The 12627-nt window shown below is 50.7% G+C and overlaps 3 protein-coding genes and 1 long non-coding RNA gene across 4 annotated transcripts; all 4 read left to right on the forward strand.

The window, feature by feature from the left end:
• The first annotated feature begins 1541 nt into the window (after window positions 1-1541).
• On the forward strand, window positions 1542-3536 carry LOC135813391 (uncharacterized). The gene has a single exon (XM_065326488.1). The coding sequence runs from the start codon at window positions 1542-1544 to the stop codon at window positions 3534-3536; it is 1995 nt and encodes a 664-aa protein (XP_065182560.1).
• Window positions 3537-3678: 142 nt separating this feature from the next.
• LOC135813392 (uncharacterized) lies at window positions 3679-4635 on the forward strand. Its single transcript, XM_065326489.1, has one exon. The coding sequence runs from the start codon at window positions 3679-3681 to the stop codon at window positions 4633-4635; it is 957 nt and encodes a 318-aa protein (XP_065182561.1).
• A 58-nt stretch (window positions 4636-4693) lies between these two features.
• On the forward strand, window positions 4694-6286 carry LOC135813393 (uncharacterized). The gene has a single exon (XM_065326490.1). The coding sequence runs from the start codon at window positions 4694-4696 to the stop codon at window positions 6284-6286; it is 1593 nt and encodes a 530-aa protein (XP_065182562.1).
• Window positions 6287-10060: 3774 nt separating this feature from the next.
• On the forward strand, window positions 10061-11326 carry LOC135813606 (uncharacterized). Its single transcript, XR_010553036.1, has 2 exons — window positions 10061-10841; window positions 11024-11326. It is a non-coding gene; the product is annotated as an uncharacterized LOC135813606 (long non-coding RNA).
• Window positions 11327-12627: the final 1301 nt, after the last annotated feature.

The following is a 12627-nucleotide window of genomic DNA, read 5'->3' on the forward strand; positions in this document are numbered from 1 at the left end:
ACTCAAGTCGCAGTGCGAAGCAACACGTCAAAAACTCACCTGCTTGATATGGCGCTTCTGGTCATCGCAGAGCCATGAAATTTTGGCTCGGAGTATAACACATCGTAGTCTCACTGTGACATATGTTTTCTAATCAAAATACCAAGAGAGAAAGTGAATATTGAGTCCGTTCCGGTTTGCAACCTATTTCCTATTTGAAACCGTCGCCTCTACCCTGTGTCTCATTCGAGCACCCGGGTCTATGCACCACGTGGCTGCTGTTATTTGAATCTCTCGTGCCTATCTTTCTGGATACAACTTATTGTTTTCCGTTCTGTTCTGGCGGTTTTTTGGTCTTGCCAAGACGTTGTCAGCCAGTCAGTTTTGTTTGTCAGAAAAGTAATGAAAGTTGATGAACACCTCTGAAACTCACTGTCCCAGTCGGCCTCATTTCCAATGGTAGCAGAGGATGGTTTCTCTCAGTAATTAGAGTGATGGACAGTACTTCAGTCGAAGGCGCGTCAGATCCCGCTCCAGGTAGTTCGGAAGAAACTGCGGCCACGTCAAAGGACGGACAGGCGACGTGCAGTGGAAACCAGGAACAGCAGGTTCCTGAAAATGGTGCACAACAGGACGTCGTTTCAAACGACGACGAAGTAGAGTCGAGCGAGGAAAATTTGAGAGTTCTCAAGACTGTGGCAAAGAGCCAGTTCACGAATGCTCGTCGTGGGATCTTGAGCAAAATAGCCCACGGCCAACATGTCTCGAGTGCCGAGTTAGATGCACTAACGGGGATACACCAGCGTGCAACGAGCGTCATTGGCGATCTCCTGAGCTTGTTCGCGAGCACCGTGGACAAACAGGAAATCAAGGAACGCAGGAAACTGATTTCCGAGCTGGAGAAACTTGAGGAGCTGTATTCTGATGCTACGGAGAAAGCAGCAAGTGTTTTGTACAGCACTCAACAGCAACAGGAGCCACAGCCGATCGTCTGGGATACTGGCCCGGGTTTGCACCACGGTGCTGGATTCTCCCCGCTCCCTCTTCCATCTAGCGAGAACACAGTGCCTGGTAGTTCAAGCATCGGCAGCAGCAGCATGAGGACGGAGAAACGAGTCGTGGATGGTAACTCACCAGGCAACGCCAGTGCTGTGAGCGTATTGAGTGTGGGGTCTGCTATGTCAGCGGGGACTCCGGGAGCACGAGCTGTGCAATTTACCCAACATGCCACAGCAGGTGAAAGGACCGAACCATTGCTCACTGGCGCAAGAAGTCTGAGGCATGCAGCCAGGTCCTTCGTTCCGAGTTACATGGACTCGGGTAGTGCACCGCAGTGGAGTGAGCATCCCAACACTGCGTTCCAGCCGCCAACTGCCACAGCGTCACCTCGGGCGGCGCACAGCACACCGGTTGTTGCAGAAACCAATCAGTATCAGAATGCTTGGGCGCATCTCCAGAAGATTACTATCCCAGTTTTTGACGGAGACAAGCGCTGCTTCCAGTCCTGGTGGGCCGCATTCTCGACTTGAATTGACACGGCACCAGTCACGGCAGATTGCAAGATGTTGCGTTTGCGCCAGTACCTGCAAGGAGAGCCGTTGCGTGCCATTGACAGCTTCGGATATTCAGCTGCTGCGTACAACGCGGCCAAAGCTTTGCTGCTGCGGAAGTATGGCGGTGAACGGCGGCGTATTGCAATCTATCTCGAGGAGATCGAGACCATGCGACCAGTCCGGCATGGCAAGGCGAAAGACCTTGAGCAGTTCTCTGAGGTCTTAGCAGTAGCTGTGGTCAACCTGGAAGACGCTGGTCGCGCTGCTGAGCTTGGCGCAGGCTCCTTTTATACTACTCTGCTGCGGAAGCTGGACGAGCAGATTGTACGCTACCATCGATGGCGCTACGATCGGTCTCTGGCGGAGTCGGTGCACGGTCTGCTTGAGTTTTGCACATTGGAGGCAGATTTCCTGGTTACTGCATCCGAAACTGTCAGCGGATTCGGTACCAGCGGCAGGAGCGACTATTCCCGCACAGGTCGAGACCATCGCAGTGAACGGCCTAGGACGCTAGTGACCAGCAGTCAGCCTCAGTCACAGTGTGCATCCTGCGGAGGCCAGCATAGAGCTTGGCAATGCGTTGCCTTCAAAGTTCTAAGCCCCAATAAGCGCTGGAAGCTGGCGAAGGAAAAGGGCCTCTGCTATCGTTGCCTCGACACAGGGCACAGTGGACAGGATTGCTCATGGGGTCGCGAGTGCGGGATCGGCGGCTGCACCAAGGTACACCACCGACTCCTACATGGTCCGAACAAGCAAGCCAGTCCGCCTGCTCAATCTTCGAACGACAGTCAGCAACAACAGTCAGCAGCCTCAGCCTCCGAGGAGGACGAGTCGCGCACAACGCTCTCTACCGCAAGCACTGCTACCCCAGCCGTGGCCATGCGGACAGTGCCAGTCCTGCTGAAGCACAACGGGGCGGAGCTGAGAGTAAATGCGTTGCTAGACGACGCAAGTACGAACTCATACGTCAGCTCGCATGTTGCGAGTAAGCTCGGTCTTGCTGGAGAGCAAGAGGATCTGACGGTAAAAGTGCTCAGCGGCCGCACAGAGGTCTTCCGCACGACCTCCGTTTCCTTGAACCTTTCCAGTATAGACCGCCGCATGTGCATGACAATGCATGCCTACACTGCCGACTCAGTGATCGGAACCAGCGGCACGGTCAACTGGCAGCATAAGAAGCAGCAGTGGGCTCACCTGCTCAACGTTCCCTTCCCAGCACTGGAGAAGCGCCGCCAAATTGACGTTCTGGTCGGCCTGGACTGCGCCGAGCTGCATAGGTCGCTGCAGGAGATCCAGGGTGGCCCCGGCGAGCCAATAGCCCGACTTACACCTCTCGGCTGGACCTGTGTCGGGCGCGTCAATCGCAGCAAAGCAACGGATCCCGTCACCCTGTTGGCTGAGGCAGTGCCACAGGACGTCGGGGACAGTCTCGCACAGCTGTGGCAGCTAGAACAATACAACCGAGCTGAGCCACAACAAGCCATCCTGTCGGCGCAGGAGAAGGAGGTAGTGCACGCTACGAAACAGTCGCTGCAGCTCGTAGACGGACGCTACGAGGTTGGCATTCCATGGTGCGATGGACCACCTACGCTTCCTGACAACTTTCCCCAGGCCATGAAGCGTTTACGTAGTACGGAGATGCGACTGGCGCGCGACTCGGATGCAGCAGCAGCCTACAGCAGCATCATCAAGAGCTATGTCGACAAAGGCTACGTCCGTGAGGTTGCCAAGGACGAGTTGAAGCCTGGTCAGCAGTGGTTCCTGCCCCACTTTGCCATACTTCGACCAGACAAAGCGACAACAAAGACCCGGATCGTATTTGACGCATCGGCGAAGTATGAGGGCACATCTCTCAACGACACGATGCTTCCAGGGCCGAAGCTACAGCGGCAACTTCCTAGCGTTCTGACCCGTTTTCGCCAGAAGCCAGTAGCCATCATTTGTGACATCGCAGAAATGTATCTGTGCATCGGACCGGCAGTATCACCGATTTCTATGGCGTGACCTGGATGACACGGCGGCTCCGCGAGTATATGAATTTCAACGACTGGTTTTCGGAGCTAACGCATCGCCATTCTTGGCGCAGTTTGTATCCCACGAGCACGCTAGAGCCCATCAGCAGCAGTACCCGTTGGCAGCCGAAACTATGCTTGCGTCAACGTATATGGACGACTCCATGGATTCTGCTATGGATGACGTCGAAGGCGTAATGCTGTACGAGCAGTTGTCGGAATGCTGGCAGGGAGCTGACATGCATGCCCGAAAATGGCTCTCGAACTCCAAAGTAGTCATGGAGAAAGTGCCCAAGGAGGATCGAGCAAGCCAGATCGACCTCGACTCTCCGCAGTTGCCAAGCGTCAAGACACTTGGACTGCTGTGGTCGGCCACGACCGACACCTTTGCGTTCAAGCCAACAGCACCAGGCCAGCAGCGCATCACCAAGCGCTCATTCTTGAGTGCGACAGCTAGTGTCTTCGACCCGCTGGGGTTCGTCTCCCCGTTCATCATGAAGTCACGCATGTTGGTGCAGGACATGTGGCTACAAGGCATGGACTGGGATGACCCGCTCCCTGATGAGCTCAATCAACGCGTAACCGGATGGTATACTGATCTAGCAGCGCTCTCCCGTCTCAGCATCCAGCGCTGTCTGCAAGAAGTTAATGCAGGCAACCCCGTCAGTAAGCAGATTCATGTGTTCGCTGACGCGTCTGAAGGCGCCTACGGCGCTGTGAGCTATCTGCGCTGCACGTATGAAGACGGCCATGTGTCGACCGCTATCATCGCAAGTAGATCCCGTGTCGCTCCCACCGTAACTGTTTCAATTCCCAGGCTAGAGTTGTCAGCTGCTGTAATTGGCATGGAACTAGCAGTTTGGGCATCTGACATCCTCAGTCTACCGGTCCACGACACTGTCATCTGGACAGACAGCCTCAACGTCCTGTACTGGGTTCGGAACCGTGCGCGGAACTTCAAGCCATTCGTTGCAACGCGAGTAGGTGAGATCCAGCCACACTATTCCCAGTCAATGGCGCCATGTGCCGACGAAGGAGAATCCAGCAGATGTTTTGTCCCGTGGTTCGTCAGCTGCGGCTCTCATCGATGATGCGCTCTGGTGGTTGGGTCCCGACTTCCTCCGCAAAGGCGAGGATGAGTGGCCGACAATGCGTCTCAGTGAGCCAAGATCTACTACTCACCTGGAGCAGAAGAACCACGCAAAGTCTGTCCAAGCACCGGTTGCCTTGGTAGCCGTTACAGCTCCTGACGCCGAGCTACCCTGGTTACTCGACCCGACACGATTCTCGAGTCTCAATCGTCTTCTCCGACAGCGCGCTTGGGTGACGCGCTTCGTGCAGAATTGCCGCGTGCCAACTGAGCTGCGACACACCGGTCCGCTATCTGTAGACGAGCTCGAGAGCAGCAAAATCAGTATCATTGCTGGTGCGCAGGAAGAGGCGCTGGCAGAGGAATATCGTCTTGTGAAAGAAGGCAAGGCCATCCCCACCTCGAGCAAACTCGTTAAGCTGCGACCTATGTTGAATGATGATCAACTGCTATGCGTTGACAGTCGACTGCGAAACGCGCAGATACTCGAGCAGCCAGCCAGATGCCCGGTCATCCTGCCACGCGGGCACTGGGTCACTCAGCTAATTGTGAAGGAAGCCCATGAGCAGAGCCATCATGCTGGCGGAGTAAGTCACACGTTGGCTCTCTTGTCGCAGACGTATTGGCTGCTTGCTGGACGAGAGGAGATCAAAGCGTGGAAAAAGAAGTGTGCCCATTGCCAACGACAATCAGCGAAGCCAGGAATGCAGATCATGGCACCGCTACCGACCGTCCGTGTGTCTCTGCCCATGAGAACGTTCTCCCGAGTAGCAGTGGACTACGCTGGACCCTTCACCACCAAACAAGGTCGCGGAAAGCCGCGCGCGAAGAGGTACCTGTGCTTATTTACGTGTATGCAGTCTCGCGCGGTGCACTTGGAGATGGCCGTTAGTCTTGACGTGGATGGATTCATGAACGCCTTCATGCGGATGACGAGCAGGCGCGGTGTTCCACTACAGGTTGTGTCCGACAATGGCACCAACTTCGTAGGCGCTGCCAATGAACTGCGGAGGTTAGTGGCCGCGATGAATGAAGGCGTGGACCGACGATTAGCGGACAAGGGAATTCGGTGGTCGTTCAATCCCCCCGCTGCTCCTCACTTCGGTGGCGTCCATGAGGCGCTCGTCAAGTCAGCAAAGCGCGCCATCTATGCAATCCTGTCGGGCGCGGAAGTCAATGACGAGGAACTCCTGACCGCAGTGACTGGCGCAGAGGCACTACTGAATTCAAGGCCACTAACGTACCAGGCGGCCGACGCGAGAGATCTGCTGCCACTGACGCCCAACCATTTCCTGTATGGACACCAAGGCGAGCCATTTGTTCCCAGAGGAACGGACACCGTGGAGCAAGGCCATCGACAGCGCTGGCGGGTCATCCAGAGTCTGGTGTTGCAGGTGTGGAAGCGCTGGATGACCGAAATGCTCCCCCTGCTTCACCCGCGAGCAAAATGGCGCCAGCCGCAGCCCGATCTCGGTATCGATGATGTTGTGCTGATCGTCGACGCTGCTGCACCACGAGGCCAATGGAGGCTCGGCCGGGTAGAGCAGCTGTTCCCCGGAGTCGATGGGCGGGTCAGAGTGGTGCGAGTGAAGGTCGGTGACACTTCACTCGTCCGCCCCATCGCACAGCTGTGCAAGATTGCCAAGGATTGACTCTATGTGTGAGCAGCACATTTTTGCTGTTATCTCTCCTCATCTCTCTCCACTGCTTTCTATTCGGTTTATTTTTTTTATTCGGTCTATTTCTTTATCGTTTAATTTATTGTGTACTTGATTACATCTGGTTTAATCAATGTAGGGGAGGATGTTCCGAAGGTCTTCCGATGAGACACACTGATTGTGACGTCGTGATGCATTCCATATATCGCATGTTACATACTTATAAGTTTACTACTCGCTGTGCCTTGCACGCCGCGACACACTTGGACTATGCATGCCTTTTCCGTGTGATGCGTCGTATGCACCACGTGGCTGCTGTTATTTGAATCTCTCGTGCCTATCTTTCTGGATACAACTTATTGTTTTCCGTTCTGTTCTGGCGGTTTTTTGGTCTTGCCAAGACGTTGTCAGCCAGTCAGTTTTGTTTGTCAGAAAAGTAATGAAAGTTGATGAACACCTCTGAAACTCACTGTCCCAGTCGGCCTCATTTCCAATTCATGTCCTGGACATTGTGCACGCCTACCAAAAAATCGGACTGCACACCACTGCTCCTGCCATCCCCAAATGCAGTAGACACATACACACACTTCAAGAGTTGATCAGACTGGATCATTAGTGGTGCAGTTGTAGTCAATAGGCGAAGAGCACTATTTTTGACATCCATATAGCGATGTGCCCGGCTGCAGTATTTGCAGTCGAGAGATCATCGAGAGCCGTTCTTTTATTCTTCCAGTTTCTTCATTTTCCAAGAGAAATTTCCAAGAAGCAGCAGAAAATAAGAACACACCTCATGGACATTTTATGCCAATGTGTACCAAAGAGCGCACCCATCACAACTTGAAAAAGGAAGCATGGGAACCACACACACACACACAATTCTTGCCCATTACCAAAGGCGGTACTACAAATTACTATAGCAACTTGTGCTAGGACCGCACTAGTCAACAGCTTGGAAAGCTGAACAATGGACCGCCAACATAACCTGGTCTACGAAACACGGCTCTACAAATTGGCTTTGTTCTGGCCAGTAAATATGTGCATGTGTACACGTGTGCACACACACACACACACACACACACCATACCATGTATACGCCCGTCTCAAGAGAAGCACGCAAATCTGCAAATGCACTGGATGTGCATCCACAGATTTTCTCTTATAGCAACGATAGCGAACAAGATCTGAATGAGACAGATCGAGACTTGCGCCAGATAACTGTCTAATCCACACAACTGGCAACATCAGGCCAACTCACATTTCACTTGACAACCAATACTAACCTATGATTCTCAGACTGAATGTACTCATTCTTTAAAGTAAAAAAAACCAAAAATAATACCGGATGACATGTTAAAAGTTAAGACCGACACTTTCCAAGTTCACACAGAATGCGGCCCTACCATGGGAAAGCACAACGTACTCCATAATCTGCCTGCCCTCCTCATCATCTGGCCGGTCTTTGGTCATCAAATCCTTGATGCGAAAGCCAATATGTTGAATGTTCTCAACGACTTGCTCCGCAGAGAAATCAGGGTTGCCTATGTCAACAGTGCAGTGTCCATCGCCGTTCACTTCAAAGCGCCGCAGGAAACACGCCTTCTTCAGGACGTCTCTCATGTCCTTAACATTGTCTGCAACTAAGCCTTTCTTCGCAGAGGGTGTCTTGTCCCTCAGGATGTTGCCAAAACGCCTCAGGAATAGCTCCACTTTGCTCGTGGTAACATAGATACTACACAACTGCTGCTCGCCTTTGTTTACGTCAGTAAAGAACTTCGTCAAGTTGTCCTTCAACACAATCTGCTCGAAATCATCCTGCATTTCCTCTTGGAGAGGTCCATCGGTGAAGAGACCCACAGAGGATTTCTTTCCGAACTCGGGATACGGTAGGACAGATTGGCTGCTGACTGGCCGGAATTTGTCTTTCCTGTCTTTACTCTCTCCGATTAAACAATAGAACTTGACACGGATAGGATCAGCTTCGTATGCAGGCTCACGACATGCCCACAGCGCTCTCACAATACGCTCCGCATCATATGTGCCGGGAAAGTTGATCAGCTTGTGAATTGCTGTTCCACTTCTTGGCGTTTTGTCCACAGGCTTTGGAGGTTTCCCTGGCTCAGTTGTTCTAGGTGCAAGCTCCTTTCTGTGTTCAATGAGAAGACCTGCACACTGGCGAAATTGTACTGCATTTCGACCAGCTACGCAGTGTTTCACAACTCCGCGCAGCATGATCTACAAGTGGAGCATTTCAATTGCAAAACTCAATATTGAACTTCGATGATTCAGTATTTCACTTCAACAATCATACAATTTATTACAAGAGAGATGGCCATGTCATAATAAATTTATTACCGGTACGAGGTGATTTGTAAAAATTTTACATGGCATAATTATTATTTTACAAATCGAGTAAAATATCACTGTTGAGGACGATTGCATTCTTCCCATGAAGTGTTTTTGTTAGTTCGACAGACAAGTGAGTTGCCATTGTAACGAAGTTTGTAAGCATCAGCAGCGTTTAGCGGAATTGTTTTCTTCCACGGCCTTGTGAGATGTCAATCATGGATCGAAATTCGTGAATTTGTGGTCAATGAGGTAAAATATCCCTCAATGGTTGCTTGAAGGACGTCCAAGAGCCAGCGAGCATATTCTACGGCAGGTGGAAACCCTAGGCTGGTCACCGATGCCAGCATTGAGTCTGTCACACCGTCAAAGTAGCAGGGCTGAAGAAGAGATTATCCAAAAAGGTGAAGGTCAGAAACTGCAATTTTGACAAAAGGTGTCTTTCACTCACCTTTCATGAAAGGTGATTCAAATCCAAGTCCGAAGCTGCTGATGCTTATGGCATACAGGTTAATAATTAGCTGTTCAGTAGAGCTGCGTATGAAACTCAGCTTGCTACCTCAGAAGTGCTGGTAGAGATTCACGATGGCAAAGTGCAAATTCAGGAAATGGGACATCATGTATGTTGGGGGTTGACGGCGGAGCACCCATTGAGGGTGGTCTGCAGTCTTCTTCCAACACAGAGGTATTATGAATCAGGTGAAGGAGTCACTGCACTTGTCTTGGAGAGTATGGAAGCCCCAACATTGTCAGTATGTGCCGGTTAAATGCTCTGTGGCCCAGATGCACGAAGGCACCCTGTCGTGGGACGGCCGGCGCGCATCATGGATGGTATTCTGCTTACTGAGTGTGGTTATTTCACGTAAGAGGATGCACTGCAAGTTGAAAGAAATGGAGCAGCAAGATAAGGTCTGCGTTCTCATACTCTACAATGCCGGCAGGCGGTCAAAGATACCCTACCGTTTGGAACCGCAGTTGACGACGTACAGAAACCAATACGTAGGGCAACCTGCAAAACCAGTCTGCTTTCTCTGCATGTGACTTGCTTCAGATGTATCTTGATTTCCCATTGCAAGCTTATTGACACATTCAGGTCATATTTGTTGATGTTAGACCCTATTTTACTGACTTGTAAAATTTTGTACACACTTTTTCTGGGTGAAAAAATGCATGCAAAGCAACCCCACACTGTGTCTCTCATGTTTGTGGTGTTCGATCAAGAAGTCCATAGGTGGATAGAGGACATACATAGTGACAGAATAAGACCATGCACACTTCAAAACTCGCCAGGGCAACGGAATGATAGCCTTTTTTACTTTCATGTAAAATTATTACAAATCACCTCGTACGCGGATGTTTTTTCCACATCTTCATTTTTTGAGTTTACATTTTTTTGTTCTTCGAGCGCTAGTGATAACCAGGGAGTCGTAAAAGCCCGGGAGAGGACACGGCACACATTCCCAGAAAACATCTTTGCCTCGCGCTGCCGGGGAACGCTGCCAGGGAACGGTGTTGCGAGGCAAGGAAATTATTATTTTCGAAAATTGTGATGTCTTCTTGAAATACTAATTGGGACATTCTCCGATTTCTCTTAGAGCACGGAGACGATTGCTCCGTCGAGTCTTCTGATCTCTATTTTCATCCTCATCTTCCAGCTGCCTCACTCATTCTCTCTCAGTTTATCGAAGTTAATTTATTCTGAGGCGATGGAAATGCAAGACAAATCCCTAATTGTACTTCACTTTTATTTGAGTTGGGGTGAACGAAATGAGATTTGTGGAAAATGACGCCACTTCCCGTGTTAGCCGCTGGTCGTATCATACAGCCCATATTCCATTGCAGGTGATGGGCCAACGTTCGTGTTGAGATCCGCTGAGTTTCCTCGTACTCGTGGAGTTGAATTTGTGGCAGAAATTGCACTGAATTGCAGTCAAATGGTTGTGAATGAAACGAGATTTGTGGAAAATGACGCCACTTCCCGTGTTAGCCGCTGGTCGTAGCATACAGCCCATATTCCATTGCAGGTGATGGGCCAACGTTCGTGTTGAGATCCGCTGAGTTTCCTCGTACTCGTGGAGTTGAATTTGTGGCAGAAATTGCACTGAATTGCAGTCAAATGGTTGTGAATGAAACGAGATTTGTGGAAAATGACGCCACTTCCCGTGTTAGCCGCTGGTCGTAGCATACAGCCCATATTCCATTGCAGGTGATGGGCGAACGTTCGTGTTGAGATCCGCTGAGCTTCCTCGTACTCGTGGAGTTGAATTTGCGGCAGAAATTGCACTGAATTGCAGTCAAATGGTTGTGAATGAAACGAGATTTGTGGAAAATGACGCCACTTCCCGTGTTAACCACTGGTCGTATCATACAGCCCATATTCCATTGCAGGTGATGGGCGAAAGTTCTTGTGGAGATCCGCTGAGCTTCCTCGGCGTACTCGTGGATTTATGAATTTGTGTCAGAAATTGCAGTCGAGTGGACTTCTGTGCGTGTGTTGTGAGTAAATCGCGACGGCTCCCTTCCTTCAGCATCGTCAAAACGCAACATAGAGCATTATTACGCACTCGTTCCATGATTCATGATAATGCCTGGATTCTTTTAAAAACAATCAATGTGTGTTCCCTATCTATCTACATTGTACATGGTTGCAGGTCGTTATTTATAAATCTTGATAATTTCAACACTTTTCTACTCGTATACTGAGTACGCGGTGACTTGAGCCGTTTAGGAAACGGAAGTCTTGGCGAGTGTACAAAAGGTAAACCTATCATTTGTACTTCATAACGGAATTGTGCACAAAAATGCACACACACGTTCGCGCGCACACACACAAGCACACACACAAACACTGTACAAACACACACAAAAGTACAAGCACATGTGCACATACACACGCCTCCCCCCCCCCCCCCCCCCCCACACACACACACACTCAACTCCCCACCCCTGTACTGAGTCTGACAGACATACAATCATGTTTATCCTTCCTTCGCCACCAGTTTCGGATAATGGTGTCAACAACGAGTTGTAAAATATTGGTATTTTAGGACTCCCTGCCCTGAAGACAAGCACAGCGCCGTGGATCGAGCAGATCCGGCCGCGCCGGCCTAGCGTGCTTCACTTTCTGGCCGAGGCAAACATCGTCCGCGTGCGCGCATCCCGTGTCCTCTCCCGGGCTTTTACGACTCCCTGGTGATAACCATGGTACATGGTAACGTATCACACACGCCATTTTTATGTACATCCGGCCGGGATACCGGTACCCGGGCGCGGGGCCATAGCCGTGTCCAGAGCCAGGGAGTTACCCGGTGTCAAATGAATTACTTCGGACATTGTACCGAGTACACTGTATTGGCACATGGCGACATTGCATGTGACTACATGCCTATGACGAGTGCAGGGACGCCAGGGAGTAACAATAATCATCAAGAGTACATACTTCGAAGTGATTACTAGCACTCAACTTACAAGACAAGAGAGAGAGCGAGAGAGGGGGGGGGGGGGGGGGGGTAAGTCCGGAAGCTGTGTTCCAACTCCGAGTTTCACGTAGTCACGATCATTAGGCAAAACGTGTACGCGAAACTCGGAGTTGCAACCGGCACAGCTTCCCCACTCTCTCTTGTAATTGTATATTGTGAGGAAGGCTCTGCCCTATATGGGTATTGAGCACTCTTCGGACAGTGGTACACGCTACTTACTACAGTTCTTTTTATCTCTTTTTATTTTTATAACCTGTCGCCAGCAAATCCTATAATTATAGTAGTCACACGGCGTATGGTGTTCCTCTAGTCTATGATGGAGGCCTGGCACAATAATTATGTTGATTGATTGCATGATCTTGTAGCCTTGTGGAGCAAAGGCCATGGACGCCTGTATGACATGGTTCGCACACCGTGAACAATACTGACCCGCAACGCTCAATATGTACAGTGCGTTGTATTAAAGTAATAATAAAGTATTGAAGACGGGTACAAGCACTATTGTAGCACAGG

Source organism: Sycon ciliatum, chromosome 4 (genome assembly GCF_964019385.1).
Source record: "Sycon ciliatum chromosome 4, ocSycCili1.1, whole genome shotgun sequence".
NCBI classification, from domain to species: domain Eukaryota; kingdom Metazoa; phylum Porifera; class Calcarea; order Leucosolenida; family Sycettidae; genus Sycon; species Sycon ciliatum.